Source organism: Lissotriton helveticus, chromosome 12 (assembly GCF_964261635.1).
Source record: "Lissotriton helveticus chromosome 12, aLisHel1.1, whole genome shotgun sequence".
In the NCBI taxonomy this organism is placed as follows: domain Eukaryota; kingdom Metazoa; phylum Chordata; class Amphibia; order Caudata; family Salamandridae; genus Lissotriton; species Lissotriton helveticus.
In genome coordinates this window covers 898256021-898280068 of record NC_136073.1, presented here as the reverse complement: position 1 = coordinate 898280068, position 24048 = coordinate 898256021, and the positions used below count along the sequence as shown (strand labels likewise).

The following is a 24048-nucleotide window of genomic DNA, read 5'->3' as shown; positions in this document are numbered from 1 at the left end:
GCAGGATGCATTTTAGGTGGTTGGTGTCAGGTCTCTGTTTGGTGTTGGTGGATGAGGAGTTGGATTTGGTGCCGTCGAACTTGCAGGAGTAGCAAGAGAAGGGTCCATGGGTGTGTCCAGGAGCGGCTTGGACGCAGTTGGGGAGACGGCCGGGGTTTAGGGCTAAGAGGGTGGTGGCGTCGTATGTAATGCGGGTGGGGCGAGGGCCAAGGGGTCTGGCGCTGGGCGCGGTCCGGGCGCGGACGGGCGTAGACTGGCTTACCTTTGGCGCACCTTCGGCGCGAATGGGGAGCGACCGCTGCGCGTGACCGGTGCGCGCTAATGCATCCGTCATATATGGATAGTGGAGGGGGAGGGGCGAGGGAGGAGCTGCTGGGAGGCGGGTGCGTGGTGTAGGGGGCGGGCTCCGGTCACAACAACAACAACACAGGTAATGGCGGCTCAAAGGGAATAGCCGACCGGGTTGGGGAGATAGAGTAAATTAATTATTCTGTGGTGAGTAGCGGGGCGCAGAACAGTCAAGCAGACAAACAAAGCGCTATTTCTAACGAGCAAGGCACTGTAACATAATGCTTCAATCAGTGTAGGCACTCTCACAGCGCTAACGAAATACAGCAAATTCTATCGAGCAGAGGCGCAGTAAAATAATGCTTCAATCAATGTAGGCACTGTAGCAGCGCTAACGATACCCAGCCAGCGTTCAGGAAAGAGCAGGGCAGGAGGGAGCGACCGTATCCAACAGAGTCAGGACGGTCACCTTAGTGTTAGTGGCCGGTGCTCCATTTTGTGTCCTGGCTCCTGGTGAAAAGATCTTGGTTCGCAGAGCTTTTTGGCTTTTTCTGCTTGGAAATCTTTCCAGACCTTCTTCATTTCGATGATATCAATACTTTTCAGATTGTTGTGATCAGAGGGTGAACAAACCTAACATTCCTGTGTCACCCACTTCAACAACTACTTTAGTTGCATTCGAAGCAGCGCATCAGTGGTTGTCATGAAGACCCCTCATTCTGCTAGATCCAGTTTTGCTCAAACCAGCAGTGGAACTGTCTTCAGGTGCTGCTTTGACAAAGGCAGCTCCATCTACTCTTCCCAAAAATACAGGACTCCTGAGATGGGGCCCCCTATTGTTCAGGTCAGACCCTCCCCCCAAACTCTGCTATTGTCTTTTGTTGCACCTTCTGTGCCATATCAACAACAAAATCTGTTGGTGCTACTGCCCTTCTGGATCGGTATGACAGATCCCTTTGGGGATCTCTACAATGATTCACTGAAGTTTTACCAAAAGGAAGATTAGAAGGTTTTTGGAAATCTTGGTTGAATGTATGGTAGTCTTCTATAAAATAATGAATATCAGAATCTCGAATACCACAGACGTCTAAGCTTCTCCTAAACTATGACTCAGTTCTTTTCACCCAACGCCCCCATATCACTCAGTACTTGATAGCAGAAGGCTTCAGGATTACCTTCTTGGATGGAGAAATAGAACAGTGGATGAGTGGGTGTTGTTAGCGCTGCTCAGTAATTACTTCATTGTGTCGGGCACCTACCTCAAAACATGATACCATGCAAGCGTAACACTAACAAGAGCTATATGCCTCTGTTACTGGGAGAAATTCACTCACTATTAAGCGAAGGCGCAATCGAGGAAGATGGACAGCACACTGCATCCGCTTATCAGTTTGCACTTTTTAGGTCTCGGAGTAGCGTCCCACGCAGTGGGCCGAGTCCGAGATTTTATGTTTTGCCGTATGGGGGCTTGATCCCGCCCCTCTTCTCCATTGGCTGGCCTCGTAAATGCTGGCCAGCCATTGAAGGAGAGGGGCATCACTCGGTTCAGGCCCCATCTTGAGCAGATTCGGGGGCGTGTTTTTTAGCATTTTTTAATCAGTGACATCATCCGTCACTCAAATGCAAAAACACGCCCCCGAATCCGAAAATGGCCGTGTGTTTCTCCGAGGCATTTCTGCTTTGCCTCGGAGAACCGTGGTGGTGTTTCCGGAGCTGCTCGCCTCCCTTCCCTTCTGCTTTCAGGAGCTGCTCGGCTCTGCTTGCTTCCCCCCTTCCCTCTGCCCTCCTCCGTCGCGCTCTCATCTCGCCTCCCCTCTGCCGCAGCTCTCCTCCGTCGCGCTCTGAGGTCCCCCCGGGCCCCCACCCCTCCCTCCCTCTCCAGCGGCCATGCAGCCTCGGCTTGTTTTACAATTTGATCGTTTTCGCGATCGTTTGAAGTGCCGCTTGTTAATTAAAAGCTTGCTGCTGACATCGCCTGTGATTTGCAGATCCAGTTGGAATCCCTACACGGCCAACAAAGACTTCCAATGTTCATGTGTTTGATAAATTAAGTACTATTACATGGAGTAATAGTAACAACGTAGCCGAGAGAGACTGATGTTTATGCAGTTCATCACGGCGGGGACTGCAGCAGGCGCGAGGCTTCCCATCACTCTGCTCTGCGGGCCGTGGAGGCAGGGAACCCCCCTCATCAAAGAGCGCCGAGGCCCCCCTTCCGGACGGCATAGAGGAGGGAATATTTATATCCACGCTTGCCAGCATCCACTTCACGATTACCTCACCTCATGAATTTCAAAGCGCACGGGGGATCTTTCCGACTGCTGCAACCCAGCATCGCTGCCTGCGCCAACTCTCTTTTAATTGGATTGAAACGCCTTGCAGAAAAGATCAGGTGTTTGTTTCGAAATGTAAGGGTTTTACTTTGACATCGAGGCTGCAGAGTGTGGGTCATAAACTGACAACAGCCCTGTCAGCTGCAGCCTCACGCTTGGACGGTTTCTGGTCTCTCTAGTAGCCATGGGATGGCAGCTGTCAGGCTAGGCCAGAGGGTCACAATATGGCTGTCACCAACATCCGGGTACAGTGCTCCAGAACACACACAGTAGGTAGGCACGGGGACATTAAGAGATGTGCCCAGAATCACAGGATGTTGAGCGGACCCGAGACTCGCTGGGATCCCCAGCTCCAGAGTCGGCCAGAGCTCTGGACAGCCTCCACATGGTAATGGTCCTTCTGTGGGCATTCCAAATTTGTATTTCTTCGAAAATAATCGCCCCAGCTTCCTTTCGTTTATTGTCATAAATATGGCCTGAACACCAATATTCAATCGTTTTAGTGAAGCAGTTTCTCATGGTAGCGCTTAAAAACACTCCACATTTGTGTGAGAAATTGGCGGGTTCAAAGAGCTGCGAATGGGATCTTCGTTGTTGTTTGTAGTTTTTTTTAACTACGTACTTCTTTTGTTATCACCCTGAGAGGATAAAACGCGGAATGGACTCACTCAGGATTCTAACCTGTGGCGTGCTGTTTCTGCTTGGGTTACAGCAGCAGGCGCATTAGCCCTTGGGGCTATCTTGCATGCACCGATGTGATATGCATTGAACGCACCGGGGTGATACAGATTTCTATTCTCTTGTCTTGAGTTAATTGGCAGGCAGCCGGGTGCCCAGGGGTACTGTACCCTGCTGGCGACGTTACCAAATATTCAAATTGTATTACATGATAACAAGGTTAAATAAACACGAGTTGTTTCTCATGGGCTGTGTATACTGCTGCAAGTATGCTGATGGTGTATTTACTTAATTGCTCGCTAAAACACTGGAACGCTGCGTACTCCTGCAATTGACGCATCATCTGGACAACATCAATCTCCTGGACCCCCTCCAATCCGGCTTCAGACAAGGCCGCAGCACAGAAACCGCGATGCTGAACATCATAGACGACATTCACGGTTCTCTTGACGCAGACAAGTGCTGCCTCCTCATACTCCTTGATCTATCCGCAGCTTTCGACACGGTGGACCATAAGCTCCTCATTAAGACTCTGCAAGTAAGAGCTGGCCTCGGCGAGGTAGTTCTTGAGTGGTTTTCCTCCTTTCTACATAACCGCTCGCAAATATTAAAAATGAAGAACTTCACCTCCGAAACCCAGCAAGTCAACAAGGGTGTCCCCCAAGGATCAGTACTTTCTCCTCAGCTCTTCAACATCTATATGGAACGGCTCGCCAAACTACTCAGGAATGCCAACATCCACTTCCACCTCTACGCGGATGACACGCAGATCTACCTGGAAACCTCTTCTCTTAATGACATCCACAGACTAAATGCTGTCCTAAATGATGTTCAAGATTGGCTGACAAAGAATCACCTCTAACTCAATCCCGATAAGACCGAAACTCTTCTCATCTCAAACAAAGAAGACAACCCTCAAATCATCGAGTGGCTGAAGTCGATCGATGCTCTTAAAGGTACTCTCACGCTAGCTGACTCCGTAAAATCTCTGGGTTTCACCCTAGACCCCAAACTAACCTTGACAAACCACATTAAGAACTCGACAAAAAGTGCATTCTTTAACCTCAGACTTCTGAACAAAATCATACCTTTAATTCCCAACAAGGACCTTAAACTAGCCACGCAATCTCTAGTCCTATCTAGACTGGACTATGGGAACTCAATCCTAACAGGCATCCCCAAATCGCACCTGGCCCCATTAAAAACAACACTGCATGCGGCAGCGAGAATGAACACAGGATGCAAAAAATCTGACCACATCTCCCCAGCACTCAAAGAACTCTAATGGCTCCCGGTGGAAATGCGTAGTACCTTCAGAACGGCCTGCCTAACCCACAAGGCCCCCCATTCCGGAAAACCAGAATACTTCGCAAACAAGCTCAAAAAAGCTGGCCAAGCTAGAAATTTGAGAAGCTCTAACTCCCTGCTGCTCATCCTACCAAAAACCAGAAAGAAGAGAACTGTGGACTGCTCCTTCACAGGAAATGCCCCCAAAATATGGAACTCTATCCCCCCGCACATCAGAACCATACCGTCCTATGCGGAAATCAAGAGCCAACTCAAATCCTTGTTCCTTATCCGTTCCCTAGGTCGTGGGTAACTAGGATCAGCAATCATCCCTAGAACTATGTGTTATCTCTGTATCCTATTACCAAGAAGTCCTACTGTACGAACTTTTCCTCCTCCCAAATTGTCTTTCGTTGATCGCCTTTACTTGTTACGTGTCTTGTTGTTCACCTTTTCATTCCTTTTACTGTAAAGCGCTCTGCTACCTTCGGGTTTTGTTAGCGCTATAGAAAACTTCTAAATTTAGAATTTAGAATTAATAATGTTACTAGTGCTGCGTCTAGTAAAAATAAGGTTTTGCGGAGAAATACTTGCACCTAAAGTTCATAAAAGTTTTTTTCTTTTTAAGAAAAATTCCCAATTACGTTACATGAGGACACACATTAATTTTTGTTAGGCACGTGGAGATTAGATCGACGCCTGTCGACAAAACAAGTATGAACGATGGAAATCCTTAATTTTAATTTATTCTTCAACGTTTATTAAAATTCAGTTTGTTCAAGCCATCCAGCTCCTGACTTTAGATTCCCGTTTGCTATGAATGGAGCCAGCCTCACAAATCCATATTTCGTAATTAATTGCTTCTTCGCGGCTCACGACGCGTCCTGCTTCAACTTCATAAATGACAAAGCCTTCTGGGTGTGTCGAGGCCCGAATTATTGACTCTCTCCCTTGTGAGAAAACATCGACTCCATACATATATACCTTGAGGATGTCGTATGCCCTGAAAAAGCGATTATTGAAAGAAAATCGTGTTGGTTGGTTGAAGGAATTTTAGAAATATGGCTTTATTGTGAGGGCTGTCCCTGCTCTTCATCTTAGGTGGCCGCTGCGGCGCGCGGGGTCTCAGGGCAGAGGTCCCTGGTCTTGGAGCCGCTCGTAGGTTCTGAAGCCCCTCGGGCAGCAGGTGGGTGTAGGGGCCGTGGGGGGTGCAAAGGCGGCCGCTTTGGAGTTCACAGGCTGTGCCATGCCTGCTGGCGGTGCTTGGGGGGCTGGGAGTGGTGTGTCCCCTGAAGGGTCGGTCTGTCGTCTGTTGTCTGTAGTAGGTCAGATTTTAGGCAGTCAGAAGACCCCGTCTTGGCTGCAGTGTGTTGCCTGTAGTGTCTATCTGATATTGTGTGTCAGTTGTAGTGTGTGGGATGTAGTGTGTCGGCTGTAGTGTGTCGTGTATTCTGTGACGGATATACTGTGTCGCATATACTGTATAGTGTGTTAGTTGTAGGATATGATCTGTAGTGTGGCAGTGAGAGTGTTAACTGGCTGTAGTTTCAGTCTGTAGTGTGTAAACGGTAGTGTCTAAGGTGTGGAGTGTGGACAAGTGTGGCAGGTGAAACAATTTGCTGTTGTGTTGCGTGTGTAGGGCACACACTCTAGCACCTCAGCTGCAGGATGTTGAATTTGATGCCTTCATTAGGATTGGGGTAAGATGGGGTTTAACTATTTGGGATACTAATGAGTTGCCTTTATTTGGGAAGCTAGGAAGTACTAAAAATGAGCAGGGAGGGTTTCCATATCATAATTTAGGGTGAGAACATTTTGTACACTTTTATAATTCCCACTTGGAAATAACATCTATCTTATCCACCTGAAATGGGTGACAGGTGGAGCCAGCCCTGCTTGACTTTGATACTGTGATCTACAAATTACACAATGATTTCGGGAGTGGGCGCAGTAACCTATATCCCAGTTGACACGTTTTCAAACTAACCCTGGAAGCTCTGCATTTGACTGGTCTATGTCCGTCCGTGAATAGGCAAGGCAGTTCACATTCCCGTACAGGACAGTCACTGCAGACATTTACAGTGCAATCCGTTGAATGCCTTGCCAACCGCTCAATAAGTGCTGCCTGTCAGGAACCCTGACACATTCAGGCCTATTGTTCTTGCCGATTGCTTTTCCCATTGCATTTTTTTATTCGTATGCACTAGTAAGGACATTTTCAAAACACTCCTCCTGACACCCTGGCTGTCAAAAGCAGAGCGCTAAGCAATGAGGCCCATTCGCGTTCTCTTACTTTAGTGACTCTGGTGCAAAGAAGGGGAAGCTGTGGGCAGCACAGGTGGGACTTTTTGGTCCTGTGTTGTAAGTCACGGGCAGGAGCCAGAAAGCCTAGGATGCAATTGACCCGTCACTTCCGCTCCCTATGTTGTGATGACCAGAGGCCACTTCCGGTAGGCAGCGACTAGTGTTGCCTCTTTTCGAGTGACCATCGCGGCATGGGGTCCGGGGTGAGGCATCATCACTCTAGATTGAAATCAAACAATAATCACACCCACACACGCAGCCCCTTAACCTTGGGGGATTTGGGGTTGTTAAGTTTCCCATGGTGGAGCGGGGGTAATAGCATAACACAATAAATGATTTCAATGACAGATTTGCTCTCCATCCATTACTTTTCAGGACAGCACTGAGGTGATGGGCTGCAAGCCTTATCTTGCAAGGACCTTCACACCGAGTTGGGGGCCTAGGCCCACAGTTTACCGGTTTAGGGCATGGGGCTGTAGCCACTGGTCTCACATCATGCGGCCCTTTTGGCAGCCTGTTGTGCGTGTGTGTGTGGGGGGGGGGGATCCTTTCATGTGGCAAGTTGTACAGCGATTTCGGATCACCCCTCATTGATACAGGTGGTTCCACTTGTGAGGTCCCAGTAGGATAAAGTGAATTCAGATCCAAGTATTGAGCCATTTCCCGGGAACTGCATAATTCACAGTGAAGTCTAAAGTAAGACACACATGCTCGCTGAAAATAATTTTGGAATTGGGCCCACCAGTTGTAAAGCTCAACATCCTAAAGGTATGGTACCGGGATAACATAGCCAAATTATTGTCTGGCGGAAATATTTTGTCCTAAATATAGTTTACAAAACAAATCGACCCATTGTAGTTAATAGTGGAGATTCTAACTCCCATTAGACAATTCCTTTATAAATGATAATTTGGTCATGATATTTCTTGCAAACAGTATTGTTACTAATGGCCACTGTCTATGAGGTCGCCCGAGTGGGCGAGGCAAAGGTATACAGTCCCAGAATGCGCCTGGAGAGTCATGGGGGCATTGCATGTACTTTGACTCTCATGGCATCTGCTGAAAAAGGTTTCCCCTGTCAGTTCAGTACTAAACCCTCTCGCCCACCATAACAATGCAGGATGGGAGAGGATTGGGGAGTGGCCAGAGCAGGTGGATTCATTTACAAATATATTCGAAATTCTCCCTTCTTTGTTGATGTGAGCACAAACACACATACACTTACAGCAATGCATATTGAAAAAGAAGAACTACTCAACATTTGAGCTCTTACACCTGTTTTTTGCGATTATCAGCACACCTGTCTAACAAGTAACGGGATCTTAGGTGAGAATGATGGCAGCACATTCATGGGAGAGAATAAAAGTGACACGTGGAAATGCTTGAATTACTCTAAATCAATAGCAGTGCATTCCATGCTATCGTTTTAGCTCATCACTATCATTTCAGAAAGAACCAATCACTTGGGCCTTGGTTTTGCTCCTCGTCCCCTCTTAAAGATAGTCAGATGAGGGTTCTATTTGATCACCAGCATCATCATTGAGCTGTATAGTGCTACAAATTTCTATCAAAAGTAGTGCTTTTCTGAATCCTATTAAGGATTTTGAGGTTTTGTGGAAGTTTGCGCCCGGAATTTACAGCGAATCTGGGGCTCTGTGTGTGTGTGTGTGGCTGTTTGTGTGTGTGTGGCTGTGTGTGTGTGTGGCTCTGTGTGTGTGGCTCTGTGTGTGTCTCTGTGTGTGTCTGTGTGTGTGTGTGTGTGACTCTATTTGTGTGGCTATGTGCGTGACTGTGTGTGTGGCTCTGTGTGTGTGGCTCTGTGTGTGTGGCTCTGTGTGTGTGTGTGGCTCTGTCTGTGTGTGTGTGTGTGTGGCTCTGTGTATGTGTGTGTGGCTCTGTCTGTGTGTGTGGCTCTGTGTATGTGTGTGTGGCTCTGTGTATGTGTGTGTGGCTCTGTGTATGTGTGTGTGGCTCTGTGTATGTGTGTGTGGCTGTGTATGTGTGTGTGGCTCTGTGTATGTGTGTGTGGCTCTGTGTATGTGTGTGTGGCTCTGTGTATGTGTGTGTGGCTCTGTGTATGTGTGTTGCTCTGTGTGTATGTGTTGCTCTGTGTGTATGTGTGGCTCTGTGTGTGAGGCTCTGTGTGTGTGTGTGTGTGTGGGTGCAAATGCAATAAGTCTTGCATTTGCGAGAGATTAAGCTATTGGCATTGTAAATGACAATGCCATTTATTTATCTGTTTTCAAAACCAACACATAAAAACATTTTTTGTCATTTACAATGCCAATAGCTCTAACTTTTGCAAAGGCGAGACCGTTCTTTAGCCCCGGATAATAAATTCGATGTTATAAACCTAAAGCAGCGATTGACAAAGCAACAAAATGTAGCAGTGCAAGCAGAAAGTAGATACAGTGGGAGTCCACGGTGACAAGAAACTAAAAGAACCTATAGAAACTGTGTAACATATATAACTGTCAAAATATTAAAAATATTCAGTTTGCAAACACTACATTGCAGGAAAAATCTTCCGATTCTCCTAATCAAGCAACGGGAGGTAGAGACGTATCCTCGAAAGAGAAAGAGAAAGAGAGGAAAATGCAGTTGAACTTTGTAGAATATCCTAAAAGATAAAAATCCATTGTTTTAGTCCACGTACGTACATACATAACCTCTGAGGCATCCTAAAAGCAAAAGTAGTGACAGGTCACCGCAGAAAAAATTAGACACAAGGCGCTGTTTTAGTGCTTGTCTTGCCTCTGTTCCTTGCTAGTCATTGTTTTTTCTTGCCTCTGTTCCCTGCTGCTCATCGTTTTTTCTTCCCTCTGTTCCCTGGGGTGTTACTGGGCAGAGAGCTCTCTGTGTGTGTGTGTGTGTGTGTGTGTGTGTGTGTGTGTGGCTCTGTGTGTGTGTGTGTTGGGCTCTGTGCGTGTCTCTGTGTGGCTCTGTGTGTGTGTGTTTGTGACTGTGTGTGGCTCTCTGTGTGTGTGGCTCTGTGTGTGTGGGGCTCTCTGTGTGTGTGTGTGTGTGTTGGGCTCTGTGTGTGTGTTGGGCTCTGTGTGTGTGTGTTGGGCTCTGTCTGTGTGTGGCTATGTCTGTGTGTGGCTATGTATGTGTGTGTGTGTGTGTGTGTGTGTGTGTGTGTGTGTGTGTGGCTCTGTGTGTGTGTGTGTTGGGCTCTGTGCGTGTCTCTGTGTGGCTCTGTGTGTGTGTGTTTGTGACTGTGTGTGGCTCTCTGTGTGTGTGGCTCTGTGTGTGTGGGGCTCTCTGTGTGTGTGTGTGTGTTGGGCTCTGTGTGTGTTGGGCTCTGTGTGTGTGTGTGTTGGGCTCTGTGTGTGTGTTGGGCTCTGTGTGTGTGTGTTGGGCTCTGTCTGTGTGTGGCTATGTCTGTGTGTGGCTATGTATGTGTGTGGCTGTGTCTGTGTGTGTGTGTGTGTGTGTGGCTTTGTGTGTGGCTTTGTGTGTGGCTCTCTGTGTGGCTCTGTGTGTGTGTGGCTCTGTGTGTAGCTCTGTGTGTGGCTCTGTGTGTGTGTGTGTGTGGGGGGGGCTCTGTCTCCGCTAATATTTTCTAATACTCTCTAATGCTCACCTATTGCCATTGTAAATGACAATACCATTTATTTATGTTTTAAAAAAAAAAATGCCATTTGCAATGCCAATAGCTCTAACTTTAACAAAGCCAAGACAATTGCATTGTAAATGCTTGTTAAATATCTTCCTACAGGCAATCCACTTAAAAACGACATTAGTGGAGGTGAATCTACTACTGCATGGCAGCTTCCCAGGGGTACTCGACCTGAAGGCCTCCTATTTCAACATCCCAATGCCATCAAGTTATCAGAACTACTTTTGATTTATGCTAGGTGCTAACCATTATCAGTTAACAGGTTAATTTATTATACACATTTAAATTTTCACCATGAGTGTTCCCCAAATGTGTCGCTTTGGTAGCAGTTCACTGCCGCTACCAGAGAATTCATTTTTACCCGTCTCTGAACAATTAGCTAGTAAAAGGAAAAACAATTCAGCAATGCATATCTCATACTCAGAAACTGTATCCCAGCTCCCATCAGTTAGGGCCCACTGTTGTGCGGAAACGTTATCTTGGAGCAATGTTAAACACACAGTCAGCGCAGGCTTTCCCATCATTGGAGCGCGTACATGCCTTTCAGAGTCTGCTTCCAATTTTTCAGATGTCATAATCTCTTTGTGAGAGTGGTGATTTAATGTTGGGCATATGATGATTTTGTGCATATAGCTGCCCAATGCCTTTCTCTACATGAATGTTTTGGAAGAGTGTCTTGTGCCCCCTGTCGTGCAAGCGACTGGGATGAGCCGGTGTTGTTCCTGCCTCAAATAAAGCACCAACTACTTTGGTGGAACTCACACAATTTCATGATAGGACAGCTCTTGGCAGATACCCTGCTGGATATAACTCTTACCACAGATACCTGCTTTTCGATATCGGTAGCCCACCTATCCCTTTTCACTCTTCAGAGGAGGTGGACTAGTGCAGAACAATTTCTGCTCAGCAGTGTGTTAGAATTTCGTTAACAAGACCTCGATGGGTGGGGTATACATATTGGGGGGAGCCCGCAGGTAATCTTGCTATATGCGGATGACGCCCTGTTCTGTATCACCTCCCCCTATGATGCGATACCTAGACTATTACAGCTCCTGGAAGACTTCAGAGCATACTCTGGTTTGCAGCTAAATAAGCATAAGTCTCTGCTTTTCCGTCTGGCTGAATTGTTTTCCTTTTTGGAGCTCTCTGCCGCTCCAAGCAAGCGGTCTCTTAGATGGTGGTACTACTGCGTTGCCTATATGCGCTCCAGAACTCGATGTGTAACTTCCCATGCGTGTATTTAAGCAACTGAACTCAGTGTTGGTGGCTCTATTCTGGGCAGGCCGTCGTAGTAGAGTAGCCATGCATACATTGACGCTGCAGTATGAGGAGGGGGGACTCAAAGCCCCCAGGAAGGATTTATATTAGTATGCAGATCAGTTGCAACATGCAGTCTGGGGGCTGGATGAGGGAGACAACTGGAAGAACAGAATTCTGAGGGGACAAGTCCAGCGGATAGACTCCAAACTGCAGTGATGGAGAGTGCTGCTGGCTGGTGACATGCCCTACTTGGTCAAACAGACTGCAAAAACATGGCAGTCGTTTGTAGAATACATACTAAAACACGTGCCATTCCATAGGGAGCTCCCCTTAAGGATACTCACACCAGTGCGGAAATTCCTCAAGTATGACAGACTATCAGACCTGGCTAGGGTGACGTGGCTCACATATTCAAATGTCCCACCAACAACGCAAACTCTGGACATAATGCTTACCAGTGGCTCCGGTCGTTGGCTAATTTTCCTCCTGTATAGTTCTAAGAAAGCAGACACGGCACACCACCCACCTACAGCCTGCTCGGCATGGAACGAGGACCTGGCTCTTCCCCTGCCTAAGTCAAAGTGGAAAGCGATAAGCACACTCAAGCGCACACTGTCAAGCAATGCGCGCCTTAAGTTGATACATTTCAACTACTTACATCGCAAATATATGACCCCGATTAGCCTTTGACACATCGACCCTGCTCGCTCGGATGCGTGCCCACGATGCGGTGTTGCTGGGGAAGAATTTTTGCACTCGGCTTCTCTCTATGCCACACCACTCTACAACACTTCACTCTACGACACTGGACTGTGTAACACTCTCTGCCACTGAACCACAGAACTTTATTCCCCTCTACTCAACTCTGTGACACTCTACTCCCCCTACTCCACTCTACGACACTCTACTCCAACAATTCGAGTCTACCACACTCTACTCTTCCTACTCTTCTCGAGGACACTCCACGCCACTAAGTTTTAGCCATGCTGAACAGCAACCACACTAGTGTACAACATGGCAAAAACACATGGTCAAAGTCAATGTCTCTTGTATAGGCGCAACCAATTACTTGTTAAATTATGACTCCGACATTATCTCAGACGCTAGTCTTTGGCACTAAGCGCCAATCTGGAATCATAGAGCTAAAATGGTTATTGATGGTGACTGTTTTTTTTTTCTTTAGTCTACCTTATTATATTGCATATTATGTTAAATGCTAAAAAAGTTATAAGCTTTGTGAGGGTCTGGTAGAAATGGAGGCTGTTTGTTGTTGCAGATTTATGACCCCAGCCATTTTGGGCAACATGTCTCAGAGGGGTAAATTGTTGATAAACTGAAATTAAAAGCGCAGCAGAAACAATACCTTGCCATAGTCCTGTACAACAGATGTGCTGGTGTTCTCAGCAGTTTATTACAATCGTCGTGGGAAACAACGTTGTGTGCAGTGTCTTCTGGGACGATCTGCGAGTCTGCTCACGACAATCCGGGAGCAGCAGGGCGGCTTCGTGAGCGCCGCGATGAGAAGAGGACGATCAGGAGCAGAAGCATGAGTCGAGGGCAGATCTGTGTCACATATGTCAAGATCATCGGTAAAAGCGGCGTGCAGCCGAGGTCCAAGACATCAATGTCGCCACTGGGAGCAGGTGCTGCCGTGTAGCAACCGGCGGGGTCAGGGGCTGCCATGTGATAGATAGGGGGGCACGTCGGGTCAAGAGCCCAGCCCGCCTCGATGGCTGCTGTCGTGTGTTGCTCAGGGACGCTCCGTGAGGCAATGCGGAGTGCCGTGCAACAATCCGGGTAGCAGGTCGGGAGCCCAGCAGATGCCGCAAGTAATCCGTGAACTGCCCAGACTGTGATAGACAGGGGGGGCACGTCGGGTCAAGAGCCCAGCCCGCCTCGATGGCTGCCGTCGTGTGTTGCTCAGGGTCGCTCCCTGAGGCAATGCGAAGTGCCGTGCAACAATCCGGGTAGCAGGTCGGGAGCCCAGCAGATGCCGCAAGTAATCCGTGAACTGCCCAGTCTGCCCCAGGACTGCAAATCATCCGCTCAGCAGACTTTAGGCGTCCCACAAGGATCTTCTTTATCCCCAACATTGTTCAATCTGGTCATGGAACCTCTCACCACCTTGTTACAAGCATCTAATGTACACTTTCACATGTACGCCGACGACACCCAACTATATCTCAAATTACAATCCCCCAAAGACATCAAACTTCTGAACTCAACGCTCAGAAACACCCAATCATGGCTTGCCGATAATCACCTCAAACTCAATGCTCTGAAAACTGAGTTCCTTCTGATCTCACCTCCCGCGAAAATCTCCACCGCTCAAACTTGGCTTAAGCACCTAACTGCACTCAATGTCCAACCTACCATCGTGGACTCAGCGAAATCCTTAGGCATTACACTTGACACCAATCTCAACATGCAGCAACATATCAGCAGGGCAACTAAGGGAGCTAATTTCCAAATCAATACCCTGAGGAAATTTAAACCCTTCCTCCCTGCCAAGGACTTCCAAACTGCAGTACAAGCCCTAGTCATTCCTCGCTTAGACTACGGTAGCGTCGCCCTTTGCGGACTCCCTCTATCTACAACTGCACCCCTGAGAGCCTCTTTGAATGCTGCAGCAAGACTCATCACTGGATCAAAAAAACACTCGCATATTTCCCCTGACTTAAAATCCCTGAACTGGCTGCCTTTTGAAGCCAGAATACATCTGAAAATTGTCTGCATGACGCACAGAGCTGTACACCACAACTCACCCGGCTACCTCACTCAGAAACTGACAATATCTGGTGGCTCAAGAACCACTAGAAGCACAAAGAATCTTCTCCTGAAACCTCGTAGATTCCGGAAGGAAAACACATATAAACGCTCTTTTTCAGGAAGGGCACCCAGGATCTGGAACTCACTCCCTCCTGAAACAAGACTTATCTCATCCTCTGCATTTTTTAAAAAAGAAGTAAAAGCTATCCTCATGACTAAATTCACCTGAACTTGTACTTTGGATCTATCTATCTGCACTACTGTTTGTCTGATTGTCGATTTGTATCATTGGTTTTAGTCAATTATTATGCTCCCCCATGTACCTACCCTATTTTGCTTTTAATTTTTTACCTACAACTATTCTTTGCTCAAAAGTTTGTTAATCACTCCCATGTTTCCTGTTTCCTTACCCCCTGTATTTGTAAAGCGTTCTGATATCTGCAAAGATCTTGTTCGCGCTATATAAAACTTTAAAAATAAAAATAAATAAAATAACAAGCTCGCAAAGAAAACTAGCACACTGCTACATCTGTTTTTGGGCTCAGAAGAGTGACGTTTTTGTTTGAAGAAGGTGTTTCTGTTTTTAGGTGACTCCGATACCTTCCCTGAAGCCCACCCTACGCCAGTACAAAGACTCCTCCTCAGATTGGATTTTTCCACCATCTTACTCGGACAAGTTTCAACTGCTCTGCTACTGTAGAACACCAAAATACAATATTTGTAATGCCAGACAGCTGTAGAACCAATATCTTGAAGACATTATGAACAGTGTGTTACATTAACTGCTGCGGAACCCCTCCGTGTGACAATCCTTGGACCCGGTCGAATAAGAATGACTTGTTTGGGGGGAGGGTGTGCAGATAATGAAATTTACATTTTGCCCTTTACTCAACAGTTATTTCTGTTGTCGGCCTAGCATTGGGTCTATACCCTCTGACTATAGATGGACCACAACAAAACTGACTGTCCATAGGTAATGTCTTCTGATACAAATAAACCATTCAGCATCGAAGGGATGCCGGACCAGGATATGATGAAGCATCAGGACTCTACTGACTTTCTGCCATGGTGATCATGGATGTCAAAGGAGTCCACTCTGATGATGAAAGGGGGCCCATATGTTAGTGCTGGAAGCCCAACAGGAGTGGGACCCCCGCTTGTGTCCTCTCAGAACTTCAACTCCAGAGAGGTGGGTAGCGTCAGCGTTTATGTTAAATGCTGGCTTCCCATTGAAAAGGAGGGTTTTCGTTGCCGCCCTTTCGCCTTTTTGGACGGCCCCCAAGGACTCGGTCGCCTGAATTACAGCTGTAGCGACAACGTTTCTTATCAGAAGCTTCATCACGCTGCCTTGCACTCACTAGTCTGCTCTCTTATTGGTTGGCAACTAGCAAACCTACTGGTGCATGCTGATGTCAGTGCATGCTTTCACCAAAACACACACACCTCCAGCCGTCAGTGCACGCTCCCACCAGGCACACACACCACCAGCCGTCAGTGCACGCTTCCACCAGGCACACACACCACCAGCCGTCAGTGCACGCTTCCACCAGGCACACACACCACCAGCCGTCAGTGCACGCTTCCACCAGGGACACACCACCATCAGTCGTCGGTGCACGCTTCCACCAGGCACACACACTACCAGTCATTGGTGCACGCTTCCACCAGGCACACACCACCAGCCATCAGTGCACGCTTTCACCAGGCACACACACCAACAGCCGTCAGTGCACGCTTCCACCAAGCACACACACCGCCAGCCGTCAGTGCACGCTTCCACCAGGCACACACCCCACCAGCCGTCGGTGCATGCTTCCAACAGGCACACACACCACCAGCCGTCAGTGCACGCTTTCACCGGGCACACATATCACCAGCCGTCTGTGCACTCTTTCACCGGGCACACACACCTCACCAGCCGTCCGTGCACGCTTTCACCAGGCACACACACCACTAGCCGTCAGTGCATGCTTTCACCAGGCACACTCACCACCAGCCGTCAGTGCAGCAGGCAGGCTCTTCTCAGAGTTTCTTGGTAAATGTGTTCGATGCCTGGCAGGGAGTGGGTCGAGTTTCCTTAAACCATGCTGAGTATGCTGGGGCAGTGCTTGAACTCCTGTGTGAGTGTGTCATGCTGCCTGGGGCTCACTCACTCCACACTTGTAAATTGCGCCTGCACCAGGCTTTTTATCATTTGCAAAGTTTGGCACATGCGCACAGCTAGGCAGCCCCCACACCCCCGGGAATGACTGCTTCCTACAACCAGAATGGAAACAACATTCAGAGCAATCAAAACAAGTTAATTTGATGCAAAGAACTGTTAACAAAAACCATGTCCAGCTATTGTAGATCTGGCAACTTAACCGCATGCGTGCGGCCGTTTTTCCCGCGGTATGCGGCAATTTGCGAATTACCGCGTTACATGACGAGCTCAGCTCGTCATCAGCACACAGTAGGTAACGCTGATGACGAGCTGAGCTCGTCATCAGCATGGAAGGGGTTAAACAAAACAGCAACAAAAAACAAACAAGCATTGGCATAGCCAATAGGTCTCGCTTTTTGGGCCCTATAAGTATTTAGTTAAGCAGCAGAATATCCTTGGTGCAACAACTCCAACTGTTGCCTGGCTAAACACTTATAAGGTCCCAAATGCGAGACCTGTTGGCTATGCCAATGCTTGTTGTGCTTGGTGGAGGGTTTTTAATGAAGCAGGATAGATCTGGTGCTACTCGAAAAATATATTTGAGGATTCTGTCATGATCTAAGTCAAACTGTCTAGTATCCGCAAAGCAGCCGAGCCCTCGTTGTGATTAGATAATGATGCAAAATATTTATTTTAGTACGTATTTTCTTATAATTTTGCATACAACTATCCTTTCTGTGACTGATGTTTTTACATTGATAATGGGATGAATCTAATAAAATAATTTTAAAAAGAGCAATCTGAAGATATGGTTCACTTTGCTGTCGCTTTCTAATTTAAGGCATAACTTTCATAGGATAGGCAGATCTCCTACATTAACTTACTATTATGTGCTTCTCTGAATGAATTATCTTAGTTTACACATGCTTTGGGGTCATGAGGTGTTCATTTGTTTCAGATATGCTGACAGAGCCAAACAGATCAAATGCAATGCCATTATCAATGAAGACCCCAACGCCCGACTGATCAGGGAGTTGAAGGAGGAGGTAGCACGGCTACGAGACTTACTGTTCAGCCAGGGACTCTCAACTGTGGCGTTTACAGGTAAGCACCAATACTCTGATGGATAAGGTGAAAGGTGGGGAGTGATGATTAAGGGGATGCCTGTCATATTTCTCAATTTCAAGTGACTGGATTATCCTAAAAAACAAATCCACGGTACCTCACGATTTTTGTTTTCAAATGGTTGCGCCCGTGAGTAACGATATAAATGTCTTTAGGGGGAGTATGTGTTTCTGAATCAAGCCAACTGCAATGCCAGTTAGTACCACTTGGTGAAGAGCGGGTATTGAAGAGACTTGTTTCTTCATAAATGTGTATCTGTTGTTTGATATTGCACCTATTTGTTCACATTTTTAAGTAAACTAAATTGTTGTATTGGCTCTACCAGAGTTGAGCACCAGAATTCCATAGTAATGGCAGTTGTATGCTAAAATACAGTTAGGTGACAAAAAATAAAACACTTTTTTTATATAGTAAATTGGGATATGTGGAATGTGGGGGTAGAAGGCGGGTGCACGTGGGTTTTCCCTGCATGGAACTCTGGAGCGGGGAAGACAGCAGTTGTGGCCGGTCGCGGATGTGTGACGGACGGAAATAAAGGAGCACTTACCTGAACCTCGAGTCTGCCTCCTTTCACTGGCAACTGCCTCCTTTCAGTCTATATTGTCCTAGTACTTGGACAGTTAATAGGAAGATCAGACCACACACATCCGTGAAACAGGGGGAGTTCTTCACATTGTGATGTGGTCTCCTTTAAATCATTCTCCATCTCCATAAATGTTCTAGATGCTCCTTTTCTGCTGATATGCTCAAAGAGGTCTATGAACGAGAGTAATGAAGTTACCCTGAAGCGTAGTGTATCTATTTCCGAGGCCACTGACTTCGCCGTCGGCCAGTGAGGCATCTTCACTTCCTTCAGCATTGAGCCAGTGAGCCTGAAATAGGTCCAGTATTGTACATCTCTATCCTGAATTTCGCTCACTTTGGAGGTTGCTCCTGCACAGCCAGAGACCAGGTCAGCTACTTGGGGACTGTGCATCCACTGTCTAAAACTATCAGTTCCACCTAACCCCACTACAAAGCAGATGGAAGGGAGACCACCTCTTAGAAAAATAATGCAGCTATAAAAAAAATCAATGGATGGTGAGATCTCAAAACGGCACTACAAGAACCCAATGCGTCAACAGACTAGGGAAAATACTCACAGGAGCACTGTTGCAGGATACAACAGCTATAAAGAACAGGCCTCAAGCAGTCCTTAATTTGTGACAGGGGCTGCCATTGGTCTGTACCAGTCTTATTAGGGACTTTTCTGGCCTTCTGGATCTGTTGGAGGTTTCCTGGTAGGCTACGTTTGTTGATACTGCGGCATAGTCATGAAAGCATCCAATATTGTGTTTAAGCAGCATATGTTGATCATCCCGGACCTCGCCCTGCATGTTCGCAGCTTGCGCTTTCCTCGCAATGAAAAATCAGCTGTGTGGTGATTGACCAATTTTTGCATTTGTGAAAGATTCCACGATTGAGCTCCTCACTGGCTGTTGTGTTACGTGACTGTGCTACACAGCCAAAGGCAAGACTAGCTTGACTAGCCTACTGATACAGTCACACATCTCGTACAGGCCTCTGCTCCTGAGCTCACAGTTTTCATAGCATGTGGAAGTAAGGTAAGCATGTGGCTCTCCAGCTTATAGTCTACGATGGCTGATGAATTTGGAGTTGTGGTAGACAAACTGCCTGAGCTGTGTGTGTATGGAATCCCCCACCCCCACTCCCTTCCAAACAACTGACAATTTGAGGACAGGTTCTCTTTCTGCATGCACTGCCTACAAGTGGCTGCCTTCCTTGTACAAGCTAGAACTCCTATCTTGCACCATTAAGGCACTCTGCCTCGGCCAGTCCAACATTCAGTAAGCATCCACACCTTATCGCACAAAGCCCTCCACTTCAAAACCCCCAACTACCTGGCGCAAAAGTTAGAACTATCCGGAGGGGGTAGACTGTCGAGGAGTGCTAATTCCATCCTCCTGAAACCCCAGATCTTCTGCAAAAAGAGAACATGTCAACGAGCCTTCTCGGGCTCTGCACCAAACATTTGGAACTCTCTTCCACCGGAAATCCGTAGAATCTCCTCCAAGGTTGCTTTCAAACTGGAAGCAAAAAGATTCCTCATGAACAAGTTCTTACCTTAACAAGAGGAGCGAATGTCAGCTCTAAGCGCATCGGACATACTACAAGAATGGTTGTCAATCTTGTATTTTACTATTGTATTTACTCCCCTTTGTCATTATGTTTCAGCGACTAGCCCATTCTACGCCAACCCCTCGTTTATAATTGGTCTTTTTTGTGTGCACTATTTGATTCAATGCCTATGTATATTCCCTATTTAACGCATGTACTGATCTGTTACCTCATTTCCCTCAAATTGTAAAACGCTCTGATACCCTTCGGGATTAAGTTCACGCTGTATAAAACTTTATAGATAACAATAAAATAAAAATAAATTGCTGCACAGCTGACTTGTGGTGATTAACACACGACTTTCCTTCAAATTTACGGAGCCAGGTGACGAAGAGCAACACAAGACCTGTCCCCTTGCAGACACTGCCTCACATAGAGCTCTACCCTGGATATTGTATTTCCCCACTTTTAATTCCTCGTCCTGGGCTCTTTCTACTATTCAGCACTCAACTGTTTTTTCTTCGCCATGTGTTCCATATGGTTGGGTATTTTAAGTTACATTTCCTTTGGTTGTAGGTATTCCTGCCAATCTCACAAGGACAGGGACAGAACATGGGTAGACTGAGGAAAGAGAGTAGAGTAGACATTGCTGAAAGTAGAGTAACTAACGTTAGAATATGGGAAAAAAGAGAAAGAAACTATTCTGGCTGTGCTGCTAAGGTATAATGGGGAAACTAGTCTGCCTACACAGTTTTGCATACTAGTGAACTCTTGCTGTGCCTTGAGTTTCCAGGGCCATTGTCGAGCCTGAGGAAATAGCTGCCTTCATGAGGGCCATGTTTCAGATTTTTGGCTCAACTCTATCTCCATTTGATGCCTTCAGGCCCCATGGAGCTCAGGATCTCCAGTCTGACTTCCCCTGGCTATTCCATCCCTAAATACATCTTCCCGCATGGGATCCACTACCCGGCCCATATCAATTCTAGTACTGATTTCTACTCTAGAGTAAAGGTCCGCACTGGTTGTGTCCATTTTACCGCCAACTCTACTGGGTAATGATACTTTTGCTATGCCAGTATCCGACTCTGAACCAACGTCGGCCCCTTCCCGGCCCTGTCAGGCTATGAGATGACAAAAGCATAACCAGTGGTTTTACAACCCGATTCCAACCCCAAAGCTCTGCCTCAGTGTCTGTATCAGCAGAGATCCATGCTCTTTGCTCTTCATGGCTCCTGTTCACCCCCGTGCAAGAAGCCCGCGTCCTTCAGGACACTGATGATCTTTATGAAGAAGACAGATAGCCACCTCCTAATTATACTGATGTAGAATTGTATTTAAACTTTAAAGATTCTAATGGACTAGACACCTTTCCTGAGACAGAGCTCTACTCTCCACTAACCACCACCGGGTCAGGCTTCTAAGACAGTGGCTGCAGCTGCCCACTACTACAAAGAAATGTATTGGCTGAGAGTGTTGAATGAGGGCCAGCTTTGTGTAATCTATTATTGCCATTTGTTGATGCCATTACTGTTGCCCTTCTGGTCCTCTGAATAGAGAATCAAAGAGATGTGATTCTTTCGGAAAGATGTTTTCTTCAGGTAGTCTAGCCCTATGCTCTGTTAATGCAGTTTGCCTTTTGTATATGCACACCCACTCATGGAATATGCCAGACTCATCATGCTGGCCGTCCAGAGGACCTAAGGACCTGTTTGGCCCAGTTGATACATGATGGTCAAGATGAAGCCAAGTATGTTATTTGAGCTGGTTAGGACACTAAAGACTGCATCAGCAGAACTATTGGTGCCCGCGTCCTACTCAAAAGGCAGGCCCAGGGGAAATCAACCAGGGTTTCTGGGGTGTCTTTGAAGGACATGCCATTCAGTGTTCGCTTTTCTGAGAAAAAGGTGATTCAGCACTGGAGAGATTCAAGGACAGTCGCGACACAGCACGATCTCAGGGGCTGTTAACACCAGCTTAGCAATCTCCCCGCCAACACAGAAATTTCTGAGTCGATTCCAGAGGGCTAATTTACAGACACACCAGCCTTGCCAATATGATCTACAGCAACCAATCCAGTCCTTTCAGGGTTGTGGGTGTGGCTTCAGTGGAAACCGTTGGCATCAGCAAGCGGCTGTGCCCTGTCATTTATCTCCCCTACCCCACCCTCCTCTGACACTGGAGTAGCTTTCAGAGCAGTCGTCTGTAATATTGATGCAATAAGTTTTTCTTCTCCTATCCAAGGGTGCCATTGAGGGGATACCTGGCCCAGAGATGGGAGAAAAATGCTACTTTCATTACTTTGTCGTCACGAACGACAGAGGCCTCGGGCCATTTTAGATGGCCATCTGCTGTTCACTTTTCTGAGGAAGGACAGGTGCCAAATGCTTACATTGACTGAAATCGTGTCAACTCTGTAGGAAACAGGATGGTGTCCTTGGGTGTTTTTCCATATACCCATCGTGCTGCCACACAGGTATTTCCTGCGGTTTAAGGTAGGCCAGGAACACTTTCATTTTACTGTGCTCCCCTGCGGCCCCTCGGGTGTTCACAAACCTGATGGAGGCTGAGCATCCTCAGAGTATGGGAGTAGATGTATCCAGTACATCAACAACTGGCTGCTAAAGAAGGACTCACTGCAGATAGTTGTGAACCATCTCTGAATGATGTACAAACTCCTGACTACATCATTAGGTTATTCCATGAAGGAGCTGAAGTGCCACCTGAGCCCCAGCATGTCTTAGATTACAGGATATGATCCCAATGTTTCAGGATCGATCAAGGGGTCACGGTGAGGTTGGCTCTGAGGCTTCTTAGCCTCCTGGCCTCGTGTGTACTCCTCGCCCTGATCACTAGGTGGCACATGCATTCCTTCAGTGGACCATTTTTGGATAGCCCTATGAATCAAAATGTGCTATGTACTGGCCTGCGGGCTCATTCCACCAGGTGCTAGGTTACTACTGCTGCTGTGGTGCGAGAGGTGCCTGTTCTAGACATCTGCCAGGCTAAGACATCTGCGTCAGTGCACACATTCACAAAGCACTACTTCCTTGACAGCCATTTCCAGATGTAAGTCCACTTCGCCTGCTTGGTTCTGAGTGACTTTTTGTCTGGGTCCATTCCCAAACCTTCCACCTTTGGGAGGTATTGCTTTGATATCTATTCAAAAGTGAGGAGTCTGTGGTTAGACTTATCCATCAGAAGAACAAGTAACTTGCCTTCGGTAACACACTTTCTGGTGACACTCTCTCTAACCCATATTCCTCACCTACCCAACCTCCTTCCCGTTTTGTGGAATAGTCATTTTCCTTTAAGAATTCAGCATACTGGCCTAGATAGTTTGCATTGTGCTCCACGTTTGAGTGTGCAGAAGGAGAAAGACCCAAGAAACTGACCTCCGTGCACAGGGGTGGTGCTTATACGTGGCTCTGCTCTGTCACGTCCAGGGCGGCATCGGAGTCTGCACAGAGCCATAAGGTGCCACCTACCCGAGCATTACTGGAAGACTTGATCCATTCTGGTGTGTGGGGATATTCTACAGGTGAGGAATCGGCCATTAGAGTATCAGTGAACTGTTACTCGTGTGAATATTGTATATTTCATTAGTCCTTCAAAGCTGCTTGTTAGCCAGATTGCTTGTAGTCAGTATATTTGGACAAGTGACTGCAACATACAGTGTTGTTCCCCGAGATTATCATTGGAAGATAAACCCCTAAACACCTCTGAAGCGTGTGTGGCTCACACACTACTCTCACTCGTTGCCGTTTGGAAATATGTAACTTACAGTTTTTCAAGACACTCATACTTCATAAAAGGTTGTCACAAAAAAGGATTGTATAAGAAGTTTCTTTTGGGTAAAGGTGTATTAAAGAGATTTGGTTTTGTGAAATGAGATGAAGTACAGAGTGCACATTTGAACATTTGCAATTCTTTGTGGGGGTTAGAGCATCATTTGACCACCAATTACTTCTGTGAAGTTCAGTCCCGTTAAATACACAGCAGTCTTAAAATACAAATGCTGTTTCAAAGTCCTACTAGTGCCCCTATTGCTCGTTAACAGTCCTGTCTACTAAGATTTGTTCTGCTCAGGTTAAGGGAAATTAAAGCACCTCTTTTCACACAAC

General features: G+C 46.9%; 1 protein-coding gene across 1 annotated transcript in view; it reads left to right on the top strand.

Moving 5' to 3' along the window:
- Positions 1-24048, top strand: part of KIF1C (kinesin family member 1C) — a 710488-nt gene that overhangs the window by 512730 nt on the left and 173710 nt on the right. Inside the window, exon 12 of the mRNA XM_078671146.1 lies at positions 17643-17788. Within this exon, the coding sequence (XP_078527272.1) occupies positions 17643-17788 (146 nt within the window). The remainder of the gene's footprint in view (positions 1-17642; positions 17789-24048) is intronic.